This window comes from Trachymyrmex cornetzi, unplaced genomic scaffold, assembly GCF_001594075.2.
Source record: "Trachymyrmex cornetzi isolate Tcor2-1 unplaced genomic scaffold, Tcor1.1 scaffold127, whole genome shotgun sequence".
Lineage (NCBI taxonomy): Eukaryota > Metazoa > Arthropoda > Insecta > Hymenoptera > Formicidae > Trachymyrmex > Trachymyrmex cornetzi.
Window position 1 is genome coordinate 699282 of NW_017295839.1, and position 24581 is coordinate 723862.

At 30.4% G+C, this 24581-nt stretch overlaps 3 protein-coding genes across 4 annotated transcripts in view; 1 reads left to right on the top strand and 2 right to left on the bottom strand.

The window, feature by feature from the left end:
• The window catches only part of SrpRalpha (signal recognition particle receptor alpha), a 5302-nt gene extending 2879 nt beyond the window's left edge, over positions 1-2423 (bottom strand). The window contains exons 1-4 of the mRNA XM_018521972.1: positions 2184-2423; positions 995-1364; positions 535-576; positions 179-320 (exon numbers count right to left, since the gene is read on the bottom strand). Coding sequence (XP_018377474.1) covers positions 179-320; positions 535-576; positions 995-1364; positions 2184-2300 — 671 coding nt within the window. The 5' untranslated portion in view covers positions 2301-2423. The remainder of the gene's footprint in view (positions 1-178; positions 321-534; positions 577-994; positions 1365-2183) is intronic.
• A 1761-nt stretch (positions 2424-4184) lies between these two features.
• On the bottom strand, positions 4185-4818 carry LOC108770401 (uncharacterized). Its single transcript, XM_018521973.1, has 3 exons — positions 4705-4818; positions 4466-4558; positions 4185-4381 (listed from the first exon to the last, which is right to left on the bottom strand). Exons 1-3 carry the CDS (start codon positions 4816-4818, stop codon positions 4208-4210), a joined length of 381 nt encoding a protein of 126 aa, XP_018377475.1. The 3' UTR covers positions 4185-4207.
• Positions 4328-24581, top strand: part of LOC108770456 (uncharacterized) — a 36381-nt gene continuing 16127 nt past the window's right edge. The window contains exons 1-5 of one of the 2 annotated variants that reach the window (XM_018522067.1): positions 4349-4403; positions 6782-6851; positions 20660-20860; positions 22297-22410; positions 24039-24494. In XM_018522067.1, the coding sequence (XP_018377569.1) occupies positions 20723-20860; positions 22297-22410; positions 24039-24494 (708 nt within the window). In that variant the 5' untranslated portion in view covers positions 4349-4403; positions 6782-6851; positions 20660-20722. Of the gene's footprint in view, positions 4404-6781; positions 6852-20659; positions 20861-22296; positions 22411-24038; positions 24495-24581 lie in introns of both variants that reach the window. The other variant, XM_018522066.1, reaches the window with a different exon arrangement.

Here is a 24581-nt window from a genome sequence, read left to right on the forward strand (position 1 = left end):
TATATATAGTCTATAATAAAAATAAAAATTTTTTTATAAAAATAGAATTAAAATAATATATCTACATTAAATATTTAATTCAGAGTTAAAAAAAATCTGGAAGATTTCTTTTTCTAATATTAACATAATTTAATCCTAATATTAATATAATTAAGAAAGTAATATTATATATGCTTACTGTTTGTCAGCTTTCTTCTTTTGTCCTGCCATTTTCTGAGCAAGTTTCATACGATTGGCGATCAGCGTTTCTTCGTCAAGTTCTCCATTATGTTCCACTTGATGTTTCGGTAATTCTTGTTTCGGAGCATCTTGAATTTTTGCTGTAGGATTTAAATATATTTAATTTAATACAAATATCACTGAATAAAGAGAAACATTCCAAACAAAATTTAATGAAATAAAGTTACGTTTGTTAATTAATTATTTTATTCATGCAATATTGTGCATATTATGCAATATTAAGATATGCAATACTGCACCAACATGCAAGGATTTAGTAAACTACTATAATATAAAATATTAAAGCTTACTTACTATGATAATCCCCATTACAGTTATTTGCTTTCTTCTTTTTACCTAGAAGCGAAGAAGAAAATCCCTATTGTTTTAGTATTATCCAGATTGGAAGGAGAAAATTAGTGAATAAGAATAGCTTATAATTCTAAATGTTACATAAATTTGCTTACTGTCTCATACCGCAAAAATAAAACAAGCACGCGATACTCCTACACTTTTATTCTACTATACTATACTTCTTTTTTCCTTAGGATGTTGTTATTGCATAAATTTTATTTTCGTAATTTCTGAATTTTCCCCTACACAGCAAACCTGAATATTATGAATGACTACAAATAAAATTCACTCTTTTTTTGCGCTTTTCTTTTAAATTATTTAAATTTTAAAATTCGAGCTTATTTGTCTCAAATATAGATAAAGCTATGTACACTGTTATTGCATTATAAAGTAATTGTTATACTGTTAGTTATGGCTATACCTGGTTTCTTATCGTCTTTATCGTTTTTCCTCTCAATCATGCTAGCGACAGTCTTTTTGGACTTTTGACTCTCGTCAAAAGTACGCATTTGCTTCGGTATCTTAGCCTGTGAACGTGACCAGTGTTCAGCTCGTTCAAGCACCGTACGATAAGCATGTTCGAACTCGAAGTTGTAGAACCAGCTTGAGTGTTCAAGCTCATTCTTGAAGCAATCCCTAAACTCTAGATGGATGTCATTCAGGAATTTATCCACGTAAGATAACTGTAGTATCTTCTGATATGCCACTACAAATACCAGCTCAAACTCATTGTCGAGTTTATATTGTAGTCGCAAGGAGTCATGCTCAAAGCTGTGATTCCCTGTACGTTCCTAAAAAAATTAATTTTTATAATAAATTATAATTTATTTCTTAAATTTTCTTGAAACAGAGAATTCTAATAACATATAAGGAAAACAGAAATAAAACATTTATTTGGTATAATATTTAATTCTTCAAAATTTAGTTCTATTTAATATTTTATATAAAGGTATACATTATATATATATAATATATTATATATATATATATGTACATTATATATATATATATATATACATATATAAGAGTATATACTATATAGAGATATAAAAGCTTCAATTCCACCAATACTGATATTTAATTTTTGAGAAGAATTATTATTCAAATAAACTTTCAAAGAAATATAAAATATAGGAAACTTGTTTTTTTTTATAATATCCAATCTTTTAATTTTAATTTTATTTTACAGGATAAGGAATATTTCACAAGATATATAATTAGATTTGATAATTTGATTTCCAACCATATGGTTTATTTAACCTAACGACCTCGTTCTTAGCATTATGTATAATTAATTCGCATATTAAAAAAACATTTAAACATCTTAAAACAGTTTTAAGCAAAGCTTTATATATTCAATTTTTTTTAGATAATACAACTATTCATGAAAATAATAAATTGAGAAAAAAATTAAAATTTGGAGATGTAAGGATAAATATTTATGGAGTTGCAGCATTCTTTTTTAAATAAACGGAATTATTATCGAGGAATCAATTAAATGGCTCGAATGCAAATTTAACGCAAGGAAATTGAGGAAATGCATCACGCAATTTAGGGTCAAAGGTCGCCAGACGTAGACGTGTGACTGTCAATATATTTTTGCGACTCACTTGCAATATAACACTTCTTATCAAGGCATTGACGCTGGGCGCGAAAATCTGAGATGTGCTCTGGAAGCACCAGAGCACTATGCCACCCTTGCTGAATATTGTAAAAAGATCGAGCATGATTTCACGATTTTGAATGCGAGAGAGAAAGAGCGAGCCTGTCTCTTGGACACGGTCACAACTTTCGACCTAACCTACTGGCGTAGTCAGACTGGAGCAACTGGAATGATGGACTGGAGCCATGATGGTCTCAGTCATGTGGTCTGTTTTCTGTTCCTGCACTAGACTGTTCCGGAACTCTCTTTCTCGCTTTGAACAAATATCGAACGTATATCTATCTCACTTTAAGTTCCAAAAGTGTACACTAGTTCAGCCACAAAAATCAGACCTATGATGTAAGAATAGTTTCGTTCAGCAGACACTCAACAGTTGAGTGAGCGCTCGCTACTGTTGATGTATTCTTTTAGATCTCAAATACTGATTGAATGATCTAAAAGAATACACCAATAACAGCGAGCGCTCACTCAACTGTTGAATCCGCTGAATGCGCCTAAGCAGAGAGAAACCTGAAAAGTACTACGTTTACACGGCACGCTTTACGCCGAAGGCGAAATTATAATAGGCCTTCTACAATAAGTCGCAAGTCGGAACGTCAGAAGTCTTAACCAGTCTTAACAAAGTTGTTCAAGCTGGCTATTGGCCAACTTCACCGATTATGACTTAAGATCGCTTAGAACTTTTAACTTGCGGCTTATTATAGAAGGTAACATCGATGTTATGAAACTGGCCAATCACAGTCATTCCATTCTTCAGAGGAATAACTATGAGGCCTATTCTTTTTAGCGGGTGGCACCCAGTTGGACACGGCTCAATTGGACACGAGCCACTCACAGCGCTTGAGACTACAAAACTCCTAGGCACCTGGTCGCTGTGATTGGTGGTGTCGAATCGAGCCGTGATCAATCGGGATCACCCCCTTTTTAGCTGAACTTTTGCACCAGCTCATCTTTCTTCTTTTTCTCTTCAAGAGGAAAAAAGAAGAAGAAAGATGAGCTGGTGCAAAAGTTCAGCCAAAAAGAACAGGGGCTCTATTCTTGAAAAGAAACGTATACGAAAGTATAGGGAAATACTATAGTATACGTAACGTATACTGTAGCATTTCCCTAGACTTTCGTATACGTTTCTTTTCAAGAATAGAGCCCCAGGCCTATGGGCTGCGATCCACTTAGCGCTTCAAACGCTACAGAGCATTTGTAGCACTGATATGACTGGTCCATTTGATGCTTCGGAACGCTCCCTGCAACTCTGATTACGTTATCAATACGTCATCGTTTTTGCTCCCACTTCGCTCCAACTGCCTCACCTCGGGAGGTAGATTGGCTGGAGCGTTCACGTAGCAATTGTAGCATTCGAAATAGTAATGGACCAATCGGAGCATAGCGTTTGGAGCGTAGCGTTCAGAACATTTGGAAGAAGCAAGTGGACTGCAACCATGATTGGCCAGTTTCATAACATTGATGTTGGCTGCGATCCACTTGCTTCTTCCAAATGTTCTGAACGCTACGCTCCGATTGATCCATTACTATTTCGAATGCTACAATTGCTACGTGAACGATCCAGCCAACCCACCTCCCGAGGTGAGACAGTTGGAGCGAAGTGGGAGCAAAAACGATGACGTATTGACGACGTAATCAGAGTTGCTGGGAGCGTTCCGAAGCATCAAATGGACCAGTCATATCAGTGCTACAAATGCTCTGTAGCGTTTGAAGCGCTAAGTGGACCGCAGCCCATATGGAAAGCACCCGTTATTAGCTTGGACACATTTTCGACTACGATTTTATCAACAGTGTCGAAAATGTTACACGTAGTTCACATTTATTTCATAAAATAGATATTGGTGTCGCTAGTGTACAAGGCTGGGAGTGGGGGGGGGGGGGAAAACCGGCCGCTTTCAAGTTTCTCATTTCTCTCTGGTTGTTGGATAAGTTGGATTGACGACGGACGGACGGACGGACGGGCTTCAGAGTTCAGACCGCTTCGCTGATCCATTCGTGTCCATTCGTATACCGTACAGCGTACCAGTCGGTATAACATGTAATACAACGTGAAGCGTTTGCAATGTTTTTCGTGTGAATTCGGTCCAGCATGAGCGTGGTATAGGAGTGTTGCGTGGTGCCGCATTCGCATTCGTTAACGAGGGCCTGTTTTGGATTTGCATCAATTGTGAGTAATATGAATATATTTCATTATTCTCTCGCACATTGCGGAATACGCGGATCACATACGGGCATACGAATGCAGGTCGTCGTCGTCCATGGCGGCGTGACGTCCCACGCGTTCTCATACAGGATGTCCTGAAACAGTTTTCCGATCTCTTCCTGGTCGGCGAATCGAACCGTATCATTTCAGATTACAGTCTCGATAGAACTCTTGGTTAATTTGGGTTATTTGCGTTACTCCGCACTGGTGCACCCTGGACGGGTTATTATATATACGAAGTTGCCCGAAGAGAAAAAACATAAACCTTTTGACCGATGAAATATCTCGTGTTGATGTTATCGTATTTTTTAACGGATTGTACGCATTGGATACTTTGTTGATCAAGATGCTTGTTATGTACTTCTCTATTTATGTCCATTTTTACTAATATCGATTAACTTTAATCGATTTATTTTCTATCTTTTCTCATTTCTTACAACTTGAAAAAGGTATAAAGTAAGTTAAATTAAAGTTAATTTATATTCGCAGAAATGCATATTAAGCTTTTTTTTATTATCAACTTCGTTTATGGTAATTGATGGTTATTATCACGATTACCAACATAAGAAATGAATACAGTTGCCGGAGTATCGATCATGTAATAACTTTTTCTAGAGTGGAAATGTGAAAAGTAAACATATTTATGTATGTATATATGCACGTATACACACAAAAAAAATGTTCATTTTTCATATTTTTGCAGTAGGGAAAAAGTTACAGGACCCCTGAAGAGGAAGAGAGAAAAGTTCCGATTGTTTAAAGTGCTATTGGCAATATTGGCACTTTTACGAGTATATTATCGATTTGTTTAACCTCTTTGTGGAACAAGTTGGAATGAAATGGATTCTGATCAAAATTATTTCCGCTTTTCCTAGAAAACAATAGAAATCTAGGAAATTGAATAATTTCGGTCTGAATCCATTTTGAAGGATTCCGTAGTACGTATCCAAAGGTTAGAAAGAGACCCTTTAGGGTGGCTTCGACCAAACAGCCATTAACTTATCGATCAATCAAGAATGAATAAATTATGATTTGATCGTTTGTTTTCAAAACAGTTTTATCGAAGATTAAATCGAAGTTGTAAAAACTAACTTTTTTCAAGCTATGATTAAAATAAAAGCTATGACTAAAAGTTTATTTAAAATTCACTAAAGTTTATTAACAAGCCTATTCTTTATTAAAAAACATCAAAATATAGCCATGATATGAGAAAAACAATAAGAAAAGATTATATGCATATATTCGTCTAATGGTGAGAAAAAGTAATATAAAAAGATAGTTTTATGATTTTGCAATTTTATTTTCCTTTCTTAAGGAAAATTTTATATGAAAAGAAAGATTAGATTGAAGATAACAAATCATATAGTTAGAACTTTTGCAGTAAACAAATCTGTTAATTGAATTAATTACTGATTAAGTTAATCGGTACTTGTTCCAAGTTGCCTTTGAGGATGTCTTTGTATATAGCAATTTTTATAGTACCAGGACAGAGCTAATGTTTGCCAAATTTAGCCTTCATCTAATTGTACAAAGTTGTAATATTAAATATTTATAAAATAATATGCATTAAATAACATTTTTAGATATTTTCGTAAAGAAAATATTTGTTGCGAACTAAATCGAAAATTAATCGATTTCGCTATAGATTTGTAGCAAAGAAGATACTCTGTGACCTTATTGCTGTTTCATTTGTACGTTTTTGTTATACGATAAATTTTTTATGACTGTTGATTGGCGGTTATAGGAATAGAGAGATCAGGACCTCTCTGTCTTGCACACATTTGTCGTATGGTATAAACACATAAATGAAATAGCTCTTCGTTGCCTATATCACTTTGTAGAAATTAATGCGACATAGGAAATCAATAAGCACACCTTTGTATGATCTCGAGATACTGCACGGCATTGATTATTTAGAGTCTTAAGACTACTTATGACCTGACTTAAGACATTCTTGAATATAAAGCCTTATATCCACAATATTAGAAATCGCTTCGAGATCTCGAACGGAAAAAGAATCAAATTTGAACAATTCGGCCATTTGACCAGTGCGATTGATTAATTTTTTCTTTGTCTAAGATCTTGGAGCAATCGTGGATACAAAGCTTAAGATTGGACTATGAATATTGCCCTAGAGCTCTTAGAATCCAATCTTAAATATAAGATCAGATTTATCATCCTAGATGACTTAGAATTCAATCTTATATTCAAGGCCGTCTTAAATCTAGTCATGGACAGTTTTAAGATTCCATTTAATTAATGAAATCATACAAAATCATATTTAAGACGATCTTGAATATATAAGATCGCATTGATCATAATTCCTGTTATATCCCATATAGGGTCGCCAGCAGGTCACCAGCAGTTACAACGAAACCAACGCTTAGCCAACGCTACGACTGTCAACTGATGGTAAAGATTCTGTCAATCAGTACAGGGCCATCACTGGCAAATGACTGGCTGACAAATGACGGTTAAAGTTCTGTCAGCCAGTACTAAGTCTTCACTGGCAAATGATTGGCTAAAATGACTGGGTCAGTATCATCTGCCAATTCTAAGCCCAAGTTATCATTGAGTATTTAGTCAGTACTGGGCCAGTAGTTTGTCAATACTGTGCTACTACCTGAAGTATGGCAGTTAGTACTGACCCAGTATTGAGCCGATTATAAAACCCTATATGGGATATCTTCTCTGTTTTAATATTTCTCTAACAAAAATGTGGAGACAAGTAGTAATCACATACATACATGATAATGATATTATCTACCTGATTTTTAATATTATATATTCTTGTAAATGTAAAACTTCAGAATAACTTTATTACCTTATTAATCTTCTAGAGTGGGTCTATTGGATCCATTTAATTATAAATCTCTTTGTCAAAAATGTCAAACAATTAAATTTTTATGTTACATTTGCAGTTTTGGATTATTCTTAATAAAATGTATTTTTTCATTCGTTTTTATACGAGTTATATTATTTTGGTTCTTGAAATTAAGCCTCTATAATAAGATTGAAATTGTATGCAACCCATGGTTTCGTTTATTTTATATGCAATCATTTCGTCTATTTTATGTGCAATGTGCATGCATTGTTTCTCTCAAGGTTATGTAGTTTAACTAACTTATTTTCAACTCGATTTATCAGCCATATTTTACCAATATAGATTAAAGGTCGCAGCACACACTCTTGCATAACGCATAATGCATAATGCATAAGCGAATCAACTAATCAGAATCTTTCCTTTCCTTCCATTTCATGGAAAAGAAGAATTTTGATTGGTTGATTCCTTTATGCCCTATGCATTATGCGTTGTGCAAGAGTGTGTGCTGCGGCCTTAACTTTAATCTCAGTTTAATTTACTTTTTATCTTCTAAGAATTAGAAAAAGATAAAGAATAAATTAATCCGAGAGTATAAAATTAATCTACATTAGTAGAAATGAGCTTTTAGGCCCGTTTCCACCAACGCAGATTAACTTTAATCTCGGTTCAACTTACTCTTTGTCTTTTTCTAGTTCTAAAGATTAGAAAAAGACGAAGAGTAAGTTAAACCGAGATTAAAATTAATCTACATTGATGAAAATGGGTATTAGTTCGATTTCACTAATGTAAGATTAACTTTAATCTCGGTTTAACTTGCTTTTTATCTTTTTCTAATTCTTAGAATTAGAAAATATAGAAAATAAGATAATATAGAAAATAAGTTAAACATAGAAAATAAGATAAAGAGTAAGTTGAACCGAGATTAAAGTTGATTTTACATTGGTAGAACTGCGCTTTAGTGGTCGAGATCGTTTAGGTGAGTAACATGTCCTTCCAATGTCTTCGTGTTCCTTTTGATTAACAGATTAAATGAGCTTAGGGCTGCGCACAATCAAAGGAATAAGGAACAGGAAACAGAGAACAAGAATTTCCATCTTATCAGAAACTGTATATTCCACAGTAGGTACATGGTTTTAGATAGGTTGAAATTTTTGTTCTCTGTTCCTTATTTCTTTGATTGTGCGTAACCCTTTACAGAGCCAGCGTCAGTAACTGTTACAAATTTTGGCATCAGCTCCGGAGGGTTAAGTCTTAATATAAAATTATAAATAAAATTTAAATCATAATCTTCTAAAACAATACTGTTATTCTTTATTATACGAGAAATTAAGAAGTATTAGTTAACCACTATTCTTAATTAACATTATTATTAAAGGATTAATTTCAAGAGTCATATCGAATTTTAATTCGGAATTTAATTGTACAAAAAAATATAACATTAAAAATTCATAAAAAATGTGCCTTAAATAACACTCCTCAATATTTTTATAAAACGAATATTTGTCGCGAAAACTCTAATTGATAGAGGAAAATTTACAGTAAAGAAGATACTCACTCGCTGGTTGCGTGTGTTATAGGAGTTAATGTGAAACAGGAAATGACAGGAAATCAATAAGCACACCTTTGTAATCTTTGCATTTAATTAATCCTTATACGCGCGCGCGCGAATCTAGTTTTTATTGTCGCTCTATAGACTCGTTTTTATCAATTATGGTTGAAATAAAAGTTTGCAGCGCTAATTTTAAAGTTCAAACAGCTGTAGTTTTGTTAAATATGAATGAAATTAAAATAAACAGAAAAGGATTTTAAAGCTTAAAATCTTTGTTTTTGAAAGGTTACTGTAGCTTTTGAGTTTCTGCGAGTTTGGTGATTTTTACATATAGAAAACTAGCTAAGATAAAATGGGAAAATTTTTTTCCACTTAACTTGTCACGTGCCAAAAAACTTGCAAAAATTTTCTAACATGAAAGTTTGAAGTTATTGTTACAAATTGCTTTTAAAAAATATTCCTAAAAATTTTTTGTTACTGAGTTATCGCGAATTAAGAAAGAAGCATTTTTACTTCGATTCTGCAATTAAAAAAACACAGATTCTTAAATCTGAAACTTTGCTGTATCGAATTTTATAATTACCATATTTTTTTAAAAACTTGTAGACGTACAAATGAAGTAATACTACGAATTTTTGTTTCAACTCAATAGAGTAATCTTAATTTTAGTTTAACTCCCTTATTATCTTTTTCTAGTTTTTAGAATTAGAATAGAATAAAGAGTAAAATAAATTGAAATTAAAGTTAATCTACATTTTAAGAAACAGACACACTATACAGAATTGTGATCTAAATCTTGATCTAATCTGATCATTCGATAAAAACTTATAAATGATGTATAACTTGTGGGTCGATAGAAACCTTATTAACGAAATTTGTTTACGAGCAATTTTTTTTTAAATTCTACGAGAGAGAAAGATATATGTATATGGCCCATTCCACGTGTCGGATTTATGTAAAAATAAACTGCCTGGAATTTTTTAAATAATCATGAAAACATTAGTGCACACATTGTATAAAGTTGAAGATATAAAGAAATAACTATTATATACTTTGTTTCCAAGATGTTGGAGGTAAGAAGTCGGTTTTAAGAAATTTTTCTTTTTATTTTTTTTATGACATTTGTAGTTAAATTACAAAATATTCAAACTCTAAATTTAAACCATATATATCGTTATGTAAAATTAAAAAATGTGTTAAACAAAGCATTTTATACACTTACAATATTAAATTGTAGTGAAATAATATAATTTAAAGAAAAAGAAAGAAACCTACGTGTCATATAGTACATAAAAGAAATCAGAGCGTGTCAATGTCGCATTTCTATGAACAGGCGAGTACGGGCACAAGCATGGCTGTTAGTGAAAATATTTATATAAAAGTAAAAAATGTCGGCACAATTGCGATATAAGGAAATATATTAAGAACAAGATATTAACAAATAAAGAAAAGCGCAAAGTTTGTTCAAGAAACATCAAGAATGGCATAATTTGCTGACGATAAACGAGACATTAAAATCTTTTCGATGTTAAAATTATTGCTAAACATTTTCAAATGTATGCGAAAGGTAACCTTGTTGTCATTGAAAGTGCGATGTTGCCATATCTACTAGGCTTCTTCAATTGTTGAGAAAATTTATAAAATCAAGATTTATTTATTTACTTAAATTTTAATATTATGCGATAAATATTTGCGGTCTTGGTACATATGTTTCTTCACGAATTCAACTATTTAAGATTTATTTTTTATTAACTTTTTGAATGCGGCTTTGTTGCTATATAATAATTCGTGTCGCATCACGGCAGAAATGGCTACACTACAATGGCAAATACGAAAAAAGGTCGTTGCCAGCTTTCGTTTATGCATATTTTTTGAGGCCATCTCAAAAGTTCATCTTGGATCACAAAAAACCCATCATATGTAGAGTAAACACTTTTTCTCTAGTTGAGAAATTAAATTATTAAAAACTTATTAGAAATTAGATGAAAATGTTGTGCTAACATGTCGAACATTGCTATCGTATTTACGTTGAATATTATAAATAATATTAAAAAATTTTTTTTAATTAGTTGTAAGTTTTGTAATGCAGCATCAATGATAAACACTGCATTGTTTAATGTAATATACTCTCAATTTACACCCGCGTTTATGCATATTAAAAAACGTCAGATTTGGTAATTGATACTTAAACTTTTTTCTTTCTGTAGTTTGAGATGTCAATTTTATGGTATAAATATATATTTTTTAAAATCACTTTTGTTTCAAAGTTTATATGATAAAGTGCATTTCTTTTATTTTGTTGCCTGTGATTAATTATCTGTTATAATATTTACATATAATTTTTTTTAATATACAATTTTATAAGTATCTACTTTCTAAAGATGTTAAGTATGTGTAAAAATTATTTAATAATTTTTGTATATTTATAAAAGTGATGACAATTAATCTAGAATATGAATCCATCGTGTGTATTAAAAGACCAGTAAATTGTTTATATTAAGGGTTAAAATGAGATAGTATATATACAAGGAAAAAGTATATGTTCCTTTCACTCTCGCAGGATCTTGACAAAATCACTCGTAGCCAGATTTTGTTATAGGGTCTCTAAGAAGTGACGAGACAACTTATGTGCGCTTTATTCGCGAATACGTAAGTACAGAGCCAAATTTTGCAGTTTGGCTCTTAAATAATTATAATAAATGTGATTATCTGTTCTTTATTCACGGTTCAAAGATAGATGTTTTATTATTTATGCTGATATTTTATCTCCTAGAAGTAGTGCATTAAAAAAAACTGTTCTGTAACTGATTGCGGATGATTATTTTAAACACGATAAAGAAAGCAAAGATACACAAATAATATATTATATATTCTTTCATTAAGTCAATTTATTCCAGATACGATTTAATAAAAGAATATATAATGTATTATTTGTAACATTCAAAATTTGACCGATCTTGGCTTTCTTTATCGTATTTGATGTATTCACATATACGGTCGTGCTTAAAATTCTTAATATGTTTGATTATTTTAATTTCGAATATTGCAATTAAAATGCGATTTTTTCAATATTTTAGTCGTAATTTGATTGAACAGAAATTTGTCTCAGCACATGTTTCCACCACGTCTCTTGCCGATTCTTAAGGTTCCTGATCAGTTATCACCGCCCTTCAGATTGATGATATCAGAAACGAGAAAATAGTAAAACACATAATAAAAATTCTTTTGCAAATATATTAAAATAGAAATATTTTTTAATAGAACAATATTTGCATTTGACACAGTATATTTGTATATATTTTGTAAAATATGTCGGAAACTTTCCTTTTATTTCAGAATAGAATAAAATTATATTTAACTTGTCTCCTTTTCTGGTTAGGTATAATTTAATTTTAAATATATGATTAAGTATTTATTGATTATCAAAATATAAAAGAAATTTTCGGTATATTTTACAAATCTACTGTATTAACTGCGCACATGTTATTTTATTAAAAATATATTTTAATATAGTTTGCAAGATTTTAATATAGTTTGCAATTTTCTTTATGTATTTTCCTCGCTTTTAACGTCACAATTTAAGATGGATGCAGTGAGTAGATTGCAGGAGCCTTAAATAAGTGGACACTTCCTTTTTTTAAAAGCGAAATAACGAAAAGAAAAATTCATTTGAATTGTAATTGTTTCATTTTTGGTCAGCCTGATCGATACAATCAGGTAACGAAAAGCGATTTTCATCTCAAAACTAAATAACTTATTCTCCTATCTACAGGACGTTCAGCAAATCACGTTATAATTAGCGAAAGATGTGATTCGGGAAGTGATTCGTGATGAGAGATGTGGAATAAACTACCCTTTTTCTTGATTAATCGTGTTTTCGAGAAAAAATTGTACCCAAGATAGTATGCTTACCTATTTCATTCTGTTGACACACTCATTTCTGTAAGTATACAAAAAATGAACAGTTTACCTATGTCAATCATAGTTTGTTTATTTTAAAATCCCTGGACATATAGAAAGATATCAGTAAGGCTGATGGTAGAGAACAAGAACTAAGCGCTTATGTTTGTCATAGACGTGGACGTAGCCAGAGGAAAACATACGTAATCGCATCCATACAACAATCTTTTACAACTTCTTTCTGTCTCTGGTAAAGATTTTTTAAAGAATTTTTCGTATAATTTTTCAAAATTTTTGTGTAAATTTCAGAATTTTTCAGAATTTTTGAACAATTTTATAACTTTTAGAAAAATTTTCAGACTTTTGATACAGATTAATTGGAAAAATTTTTAAAAAGATTTAGACTTCCTCCGTTGGAAAAGTACTGAGGAAGTTTAAATCTTTTTTAGAATTTTTCATATACAGGGTGAGGAAATAGTCTCGAATCAATGAAATATTTCGAAAACAAAACATTTTTCTCAAAAAGGCTTCGTAATATTTCACTAGTCCGGCACTTTTTCTTTATTTTGTATCTAAATTTTGTATAAGATTTCTTATTCTATAATTTCTAAAAAAAAATTGTAAGTTTGTGAAAGTTTAAGGTACTTTTTCAGAAATCTTTATAAATTTAAAATAAGTCAAATTCTTAAAAATATTGTGAGATAATATCAAAATTTTTTTCAGGATTACTCATGTTTATAATAGTAAGCGCTTATATCTTATTCTTTGTCATCAGTCTAAGGGTTATGACACACAAAAAACTTAGGATCTGAGCACAAGAATTGTCGTAACATTTACTTAGACTTAAGTTACAGATATATAAGCAATGCACAAGCTCTTGAAGACACGTACGGCAATAAGTCGCACGTCATACGCCCAAACTTGTGCGTTGCTTATATCTACAATTTAAGTCTAAAGCGTCGACTACAATGAACAGTAGCAGTAGAGGCTGTAGACACGTCGGGAGTAAGTTGGTTTTCCGGCCCAATCAGAAATGATTGATCGATCAACGTCAAATCGATGTTATTTCAATATCGATCAATGTTAATTCGATATTAATCGATTAATCTTGTAGCTGGGAATGTAATCGAGCAACATTGAATCAGTATCGATTTGACGTTGATCAATCAACCATTTCTGGGTGGGCCGGAAAACCAGCTAGCTTATTCTCGACGTGTCTACAGCTTCTACTGCTACTGTTCATTGTAGACGACGCTTAAATATTTGTTGCGACAATTCTTGTGCTTAGACCCTAAAGAAGTAAGACGTAAGCAGTAAGTGAATCAGCCAATCACAGTAGAGAACGTAAGGTAATAACGTAGTAGTAGGAAATGTTGATTTACTAAAGACCACCGCATACTTTCTGTAATGGGCTTTCTACAACCAGCTATTACTAATAAAAAGCTTAAGTCTTAACTCGTAAGAAATTGACCAATCGTAGTTGATTATTCTTCTTACATTTAACTGCGACTAGTCAATTTCTTATGACTTAAGGGCGGTATTTATAGTCGATTCTTATATTTTGAATGGCATCTACAATAAGATTTTAAGGCGTGAAACGCTTAACAACTTAATTTTAAGTCTTAAGCTGTAAGAAATTGGTCAATCATAACCGACTATTCTTCTTACATTCGACTGTGATTGATCGATTTGCTTAAGGCTTAAAGCTTAAGCTCATGGCACATACAAAAACGTAAGACGTTAAGGTAAATAGTAAGCGAATCAGTTAATCGCAATAGAGAACGTCAGGTAGTTTCTACTGTGATTGGCCGATTTGCTTGCTGCTTACGTTTTACTGTCTTACATTTTTCTATGTGCTTTTAGCTTTAGTAGTAGTAGTAGTAGTAATAATAGTAGTAATAGTAGTAGTAGTAGTAGTAGTAATAATAGGAGTAGGAGTAGTAATACATAAAGCGGGTGGGATTAGAAACAGCCTCCAATGTAATCTAGATCTAAAATTTTTTCTGTTTCCCCGCTTGTTTACAAGGTTAAGCAGTCAGTTCAAGCCCTATACTGCGTACTAGGCTTGAAACTGCACAACTTCTTCTAGATCCTTGGGTTCAACAAACATGTGACCCTAGGATTTATGGGCGATATTCATAATCCCTTCTTATTTCAAGACTGTCTTAAGTAATGTTCATGACTTCTTAAGACTGTACTTAAGACGGTCTTGACTATAAGATCTGACTATGAATACGGCCTATATCTTTTACAGACGAACAGAGGACATCAGCTCAAAATGTGTAGACTTTTCTCCACATAGTCGGCAGTTTATTTGCTCGACGAATGTAAGATTATAAAGATGAGCTCTGAGGGGCACGTGACTAGTGAAAAGGCCAATGCTCAGTCTCAATTTGTCTTTTCCCATCAGTTCTCTTGATCTGATAGTTTGGGATGTTTTTCTAGTTGAAGACTCAAAGCTTAAGTTTTACGATTAAAAATCTCATTATAGATGCTGGTTTAGACTGTTTTAAGTACAGTTTGAATCAATCAGCATTAGCATCTCAAAACATTACTTAAGATGATGTTAAAATAAAAACTGACCATGAATAGTAGTTAAAGACTTAAAGCTTAGGTAATGGCTTAGAGGCTTCCTATAATAAACCATTAATAATAAATCAGAAGCTAAAAATTGACCAATCATAGTTGATTATTAATTTCATATTCGCGTGGTTTATTATAGAAAACCTTTTTGGGCTGCCGCACACATTTTCCGTAACAGAAACCGTTAGACATACCGTAAGAATTAGCCAATCAAAGTTGACAATTTTTGACAATTATTGACTGTGATTAGTTAATTCTTACGGTATGTTTTTCGGTTAAGGCCAAAGCAATAAGCACACGCATAATGCATAAAGCATAGTGCATAAAGCATAAGAAAATCAACCAATCAAACTTTTATTTCATGGACGGGAAGAAACTGTAGGATCTTGATTAATTATTTTTTTATGCATTATGCATTATGCGTTATATAGGACTGTGCTCCCGTCTTAACTTTAGGACTTTCTACAATAAGCCATTAGCTACGTTCAGCAGAGAAAGCAGCTTTGCAACTATTGTAAAATTCTTCGATACGATTGATTCTTGCTTTTGATTCATTATGAATCTAAATATATAAACTAATCATATTAAAGAATTTTACAACAGTTGCAAAGCTGCTTTTTCTACTGATAGCAGCCATTATTTAAACTTTAAATTTTAAATCGTAAAAAATTGACAAATCACGGTTAAACATGAGAAGAATAATTGACTACAATTGATTAATTTCTTGCGGCTTAAGACTTAAAGCTTAGCTAACGCTTATTGTAGAAAGTCTATTGTGAAATGATGCGCAGCAATTTTTACTGCTTATATCTTATTGCTTAAGTTTTTTTTGTATCTTAATGTGATGAACAATTGAGAGATAATGAATATTATAAATTGATATAATTTAAATTTGAAATCGAATAAAATAAGTTGATATGAAAATTTGATACCTGAAAAAGGAATAAATCATTGAAGATAATATATTTTGAAATTGGGATATGTGTCTTAGCTTATTCATATATTTACTTACAAAAAACGAATCCTAATGTTAGGTAACCCGTTTTTTGCTAATGATTTTATATGTAATGAGAAACAATTTTAAATACTATTTAAACTAATTTATTCCAAATTATTGTTTCTAGGAAGCTATACACAATCAAAGAATTTTAATATATACTTTTAGCTATTTTTGTTTTTAATTAATTGTTTTCTACTGCGATTTATTTGATTTTTTATCTTGTTTAAAATTTTTTTTCATTTATACATGTGCGATATATCCTGCATTTTTTATCCTCTTGTACTGTGCAAAAGTATTTACATTTTTGTGTGTCAGATTTGCCACACCAAACAATAAACCAAATATTCTGCATGTTTCTATAAATATCTTGCGTGATTTTATAAATATATATGTATATAACCTAAACTACTATAAATTTATTATAATATATATGGAGTGTTTAGTGTAACGGTCTGCACGATTTTTAGGACGCTTCCGACAGTAAAAAAATTGGAAAGTGGATATTTATCTGTTTTATGTAAGCTACAACTTGCAATAACAAAAATTTTTTTAAGTTAAAAATTAAAATCACTTTGATTTTTTAATAGCACCATGCAATTTTTTTCATAATATTGTTAGGGTCTTTAAGACTAATTCAACGCAGATTTTATTGATTTAATATCAAATTTTTTGTAGTATTATTTTAAATGATAGTACTTATAAGCTCTATATATAATATTCAAGGAAGAATAATTATAGCTTCGAGAAAGAATAATTAAAACTTACACAACTTGAGAAATAATATAAAAACTGCATAATATTTGTTTAAAAAAGTTAGAACTTTGTGTAATAGAAAGAGATAAACAACGTTTGAACATTTGCATAGATAAGAGAATCGTACTTTTTTTTATTAATGGATATTTATTAAGAATATACCAGATATCCGGGAAGTGTCTGGTATTCGATCTTATTCAGCCCTTTTTTACTATTCGGCCGAATATCATTAGTATTTGCCAATATCCGGTTGAAAGTTTATGTTGAAAGTTTGCGTTATTGATACAGAATTGTATTCTTTTCAGCTGAACTTCTTGCACAACTCCTCTTTTTCTTTTCACATTGGCGAGATAAAGAAAATTGTTATCACTATTTTTCCCTTGCTTTCCTATTTTTCCTTTTTTTAAAAATAGAATATAGAAATTGTATCAGATATTCGGTGTCACATTTCTTTGAGGTGTTCGATATCCGATATCCGACTATTTTACGATCCACTACATATATTCCTAATATTTATGATCAAGCTATGTATCAATGAAATCAATAAAATATCAATAAAAGTGACATTCCCTATATGCATTGAATTTGTTTTAAAGATCAATATGGTGCTATGTAAAAAATTTTTAATGACTTTAATCTTTTATTAAGGTTCCTGAGTAGTCACGATATTGAAACATATTGAATCGCAACGTCAGAAGCGAGAAATGGCACATTAATTTTTTGTTATGTACCATTGTAAATAAAAACAATTTGGATAAAACATTGGAAATGATGAGATCGCTTTAAAACAATTGTAAAAATAGATAAAAGTTATCTTTATCTCCCTTAATAGACAGTAAATAATAGTAAAAAGTGATAAAAGGCACGTGAAAGTGAAAATCGGCTACACATACGGATTGAGTAAAATCACTTCACGTGGCTTTTATCATATTTTACGATTATTTACTGATTGTCAGTGGGGATAAAGATAGCTTTCGTCCAATTCTACAATTGTTTTAAAGCGATGTCATCATTTCATTTTTTCCAAATTGTTCTTATTTACAAATGTGGTATATAATAAAAATTAACGGAGTCATTTTCCGCTCTGACATCACGATTCAATATGGCTGTAGTGACTACCCAGGAGCATCTTAAGGTAGTTCTTTAGTAAATTGAGTTACCGTAGAAATGTCTAATTTCTTTATATAATAAAGTTGAAGTACCGAACTTAACGTGTAAAATTCTAGGGTAGTGATGAAATGAGAAAAAAAAATGTCGGAAGTGTAACTTTTAATGTATAATTTAGTGTTAGTTTTTGACTAACTATGCACAAATATTACCATGGACTTCTCTAAAAAACGAGATTTACCATTATAATCTAATTAATAATAATTTTATTAATCATAGTTTAAAAAATTATTATCAATGGAATTATTATTAATTATAATAGTCACAAAAAAGTAATATGTCAGCGGCTATTCTGGAAAAATACTGAGTGCATCTAAAAGCACGATTGCTCAGTGAGCTGTTGTACCTATTTGGTCTATATTTTTAGATCTAATGGCATGTGCCAATCAGATGCGAAAACTCACTGAGCGCTCAGTGAGCGATTATGCTTCTGGATGCACCCATTTACATGCATAATTTGCATACAAATTTAACCTTGAAAAATAAATGTATCCACCTTATTTTCATTTGATGAAAATGTAACTTTAGATTTACTATCGTATGTTTCATATTATTTTATTAAGATGTACACGTAGTTTTAATATTTTATCCAGATAATGTAGATATTTGTGATTTTGGTTGAGCCCTGATGAGGCACTCCAAATTTTCGGTACTTTACTAAACAACCCTCTTAAACCATCTTAAAACACAAATTTTTTTTTTAATATTTTGTATTGCGAATTATAGTTTGCATGAAATAGATAAATAGCCACTTAAAAATTTTTTTTTAACTGTGAAAACGTCCTAAATATCATATAGACCATATATTATATTGAACACCTTGTATATGGTTTTTTACATTTACCTTGCAATTCTGGAATTTAATTTTTATTTAATTTTTTAGTTTTTATAGTGGTATACATTACGTATGTATCTATGATGTAATCATATATGCATCTGGTATTTTGTTATGAAGATATAAATATTTTTATGCAAAGAGAGGAGAGAGAGAAAGAAAAAATCTGATTTTTATATTTAATTGACATTAGCAATATAATGGATGAGACACTTCTTTTTTTTATTAGTGACTCTTCCATACACGCGATATTTGTTTTAACAGAAGAATCTATTCTAGTACAGAGCTAGTACTAGTTGAATATATATAGAATACGTGACAGATTTCTATACAAACTGTTTAGTTGAAATAATAATTACGTATTAACATGGTTATTTCATTTTAATGATCATGCTAATGAAAAATTCTCTAAATACACATAACCTTACAAATGCATTTTTGAGTTTTGAAAGTTGTTTAGTCGTTAACAGAAACATTACAATATCTAAATGACGTGCTAAACATGTGAATATTGGCTACCACAGTAAAGTATAAACAATTAGATATAAAATAATTTTATATATCAAATAACAAAAAAATTGAAATATTAATTCTAGTATTATGCTCTCGATTTTGAGAGTCACTATTATTATTATTATTATTGTTATTTGATGTTTATCTTTACAAATATTTTACTATGATTTATTTAAATGTAGTTTTTTTGTTAATATTTGCAACTTTTAAAAAGAATGCAATTGTAAAATCATATTTATATATGATATTTTTTATTATTACAATAAGTACACATTTTTAAGATTTGTTAAGACACTTTGTATATTTAATATATTTCTGGAACAAAATCAATGCGTAAAAATTGTATTAACATATGATGTTTGTCCATTTGCTGCATCAGTTATTCAGTAGATGCAAACTGCACTTTTTTAGACTTTTTCGTTACAGAAAGTCTAATGCATCTTCTTCACTGCGCTACTTTATCACCTATTTTTTTGATATATTGAACGATATATTAAATGACAATTTTTTATTATGATAGATCTTATTTGTCAGATTATATTTCTGACGTAAACAAAAAATATTCTTACTGAATATATTGCATAATTATATTAATAATAGTTGTAGGTTTTCTCTTACATTTATATATTCACACATTACTTATTTAATTGTGATATTATTACATGGGGTGCAAAAAATTTCACTTAAAAAATTTTTCAAACTGCGTTAGTTATTATGCATATCTCATATACATATAATACATTGTATACTTCTAATGAATTTTACGCAGCGTTATAAAATAATGATATACATTTTATTTTTAGAGAACTGCATTTATATCAATTTATAAATCAGAAATATTTATAGGCTGCAAAATTTATCAGCGTTGACGTACCATATTTTTTGACATATCATATTGTAATCAATGAATTATATTCGATAGGTTAAACGATTTATTTTTGTTATATTTGTTTATCGTTTTTAATTGTATAAAGTGTTGGAATAATTGAAAAATATTAAAATAGGTTAAACAGGTATCATGAAATATATATATGTTATGTACAATGAGATATATCAATCTTCTTTAAATACATGTTTAAATACATGTTACACCTAGAACGGACTACGGGCTTTAGAGTGACTAACAAGCTGCTTGCTAGTCTGATAGAAGATTTACAAAATGCAAAATTGGAACCAATGGCCGTTGTCAACTGGTGCGACTTCATTGCCGCAACCATCAATTGGCTACGGTGCACCAACAACGGGCACAGATGCTACGACCATGATGCAGAATTATATGCAATATTACAATCAACCAGTAAGTATAACTTTAAATAAGGATATTATATATTCTTTATATAGAATGCATTGTACAATAGTTTTTTAACAAATTATTAATAAATTAATATATATCAATACATAAATAACATATATAGTGTCCCGAAATTCGATAAACATTTTTTAATATTAATATAATATTATACAGAGTGATCCATTTTAATCCATCTAGACAAAAAGGTTTTAGACAAAAGTTGCTCAGTTACAAGGGAGAAAGAAGATGGTGACTTTTAGAAAATGTTCTTAAAGTCAGGTCAAGGTTAGTTAAAATATTATGTATTTTTTTACACAATATGTAATTCTTCTAATTATATATGATTATTAAAAAGTTAATAATAAAATGTACAAGATATGTAATGTTTTATGTCAACATGTGCCAGATAAAGTGTAAAATATTTTGTAAACTATTGGCTTTTTGGTATACTTAATATTTTTATGTGCAAAATAATTAGAAGAAATATATTGTGTGAAAAGATATATGTATATAATTCTATTAAAAAAATTTTTAATAATTTTGACTTGACTTTAAGGACATTTTTTTCAAGGTCAATCAAGGTCACTACCTTCTTTTGCTCTTGTAACTAAGCAATTTTTATCTGAAACATTTTTATCTTAAACTTAAGGATTTTGAGATGTTCTATTTGATGGATTAAAATAGACCACTCTTGATAAGTTTCTCTTTACATAGCCACCTCCAAATGACTTCCGGGCGTCATCCTTTGATTCCTAAAGAGGTCAGTCGGAAGTCATTTGGGGCTGGCTCTATAAAGGGAAACTTTTGCCCTCCTCGTCCCTCATTCTGTACATATAGGGTGTCTCAAAATTCTCCTATTCGGATTCGTGATACTTTATGTTAAAAGAACAATTTTTTCATTTAGCAAAATTGAATTTCACAAGTAGTTTTTAGAAAAAAGCAGATTAACATTAATGAACACTTGTTGTGTAGCGTTTAAGGCCGGTGCGCGCTTCTCACTTGTCTGTAATACTTAGTTTTTGGCCGATGTTTATATAGTCGATTCTTATTTTAAGATCTTAAGTAATACTTTAAGATGTGCTAATATATACGGTTTTGTTGTGATCACTGTTGTGATTAGTTTATGATATCTTAAGATTGTATTTAAGACAGTCTTAAATATAAGAATCAACTCTAAATACCGGCTCTTTTGATCTTCTTTAAACATGTATCATTAAAATAATTCAAGCAATTTTCGAATTTTTCGGAAAAAAACGAAATTTCTCTTTTGATTTTGACATCCTGTATCTTTGAAATTAAGTCGTTTTAGATATATAATCATATAAAGTTTTCATTTATTTAGTTTTAATTTATGTTAGGGATTATCCCTTAAAATCTTTTACTTAGAGTATCCAACTTGCATGTGTGTGTGTACATATATATATTTTTTTTTTATATATTAGACGCCTAGTGGATATACACCGGAGCAATGGGCAGTTGCACAGCAGCAAGGCTGGGCTCAATGGCAACAATGGCACCAACAATATCAACAATGGCAGACACAATATGGCGACAAGGTATAATATAAAACTATATTGATATAATTTAAATATAATTTTATGTAATGTATAAATTAACTATATATATAAATAAGCTAATTAGTATAATACAATTTTTGAAAGAGATAAATTAATATTTATTAACAATTTTTATTTATTATTAAAGCATTAGACCTATTGTTTTATTTTGCATAAATGAATATTTTACACAGTTATATAGGATTGACCAAAAAGAATCGAAAATTTTGTCCGTAATATTGGTAGATCGCGGATTTTGTTGATAGATTGTGAATACACTATGCAACCTCGTTGATGCATTTAGTAAATATGGGGCATTGGAAAGGTAAACAACGTATATTTTTGAAACTGTACTGTACTGTAAAGAAATGATATCTTTATCCAAATTGCTCATAGAAAGTTTTGCTGCTGTTTTCATCCTTGTCACGATCCTATTCCATTTACTTATACGATTCGCCATCTTCTTTTAAGCCTTCAAAATTGTGAACCCAAATTTCAATTTACATGAGGTGATGACATAGGATCGTAACAATGGAGATGAAAATAATAGCAAACCTCTCTACAAGTTGCGTGCAATCTCTATTATAATATGATTTTATAGCAAATGTGTTGTTCACCACTTCAGTGCTCCGTGTTTACTAAATATAAAATAGCATCAAGAAGGCTGCACGATGGTGTCTGTCTAGTTATATGTATATAATTCGCGACTTGATAATTGACATGATTCTTATTGATGAAATTAATAAGGTGATTAGTAAATGGTATATTATGCTCTATTTTGATGTAATTCAAATTAATTGAATGAAGTTTCTAAGCTTTTATTTTATCTCTTTAAAATTTTCCGTTTCTTTGGTCCACCCTGTATTTTCTTAAAGATACATATATATATATATATATATATATATTATAAGAATTTTTATTATTTATTTTAATATGATAAAATATTAATCTTTACTTTATGCTTATAAAATGTTTTGTTTTTATATATTTTTTTATTTTTAAAGATTAAATTGTTTAAATGAATATATTATATAATATACAAAATAATAATATGATATAAATATATATAGTACAAATGAAAACAATATATTTCGATGGAAACATTTTATAATAGTCTTTTCTTTGGAACAAAACGTTTGTTTAAAATTATAACAGAAACAAAGAGAAATATGTAATTACTCTTCAATTATCCTTTATCTGCTTTTTTCTTAAATGATTTATTAGATAATATTATAAAAGTTTTAAAAATTTATGTATACAGAAAATATTCGATATCTATAGAAACATTAAGGCCCAGTTCCACAACTCAAGCGGGGAGCACAGACTCTTGCATAACGCATAACACATGAGGCATAAGAAATTGAACCAACCGTAACAGAGTTCTCTATTACATGGAAGGGAAAGAAACGGAGAACTTCGATTGGTACATATTCTTATGCATTACGTGTTATGCGTTATGCAAGAGTCTGTGCTTCCCGCTTCACTCTTAACCGAGGTTTAACTTATTCCTCATTTCTTTGCAATTCTAGAATTGAAAAGCGATGAGGAATAAGTTGAAGCTGTGAGTTGTGGAACTGAGCCTAAAAGTTTTTATTTGTTAATTTTTATTAATAAGAAATTCTTTTCAGTATGAGGAGATGAAGCACGTCCAAAATATGAACTTAACGAGTCAGATGCAAGTACCACCACCGCCTCTTCCCAAAGAGGACACCCGACCTCCTTTGCCTCCCACAAATACATATCAGTTTACGAACATGCCACCTCCACACCAAAACAATCTTCCATTATTCCCTGCAAAAGAATCTCCCAATAAGATGACGTCACAAACAAATGTAACAAATTATCCTACAAATCCACCGTTACCTACAACAAGCCAACCACCCTTACCACCTGAAATCGAGAATAGCGAAAATATCACAGCTGAAAAATCCAATAGTAATGTAATTAGTGATTCCAAAAGTGCTAAAAAATTGATCTCTGAAGAGGAATTGACCGAAGCTGAAAGAACATTTGATGCACAGTTCAAACAGTGGGAAGAACAATTTAATACTTGGAAGCAGCAAAACGCCAATCATCCAGACAAGGTAAGTACTATTTTTAATATGCATATAATTATTACGAAATAATTAAATGGATATTATTGAAAAGTAATTATTCATATTAGAAGACAC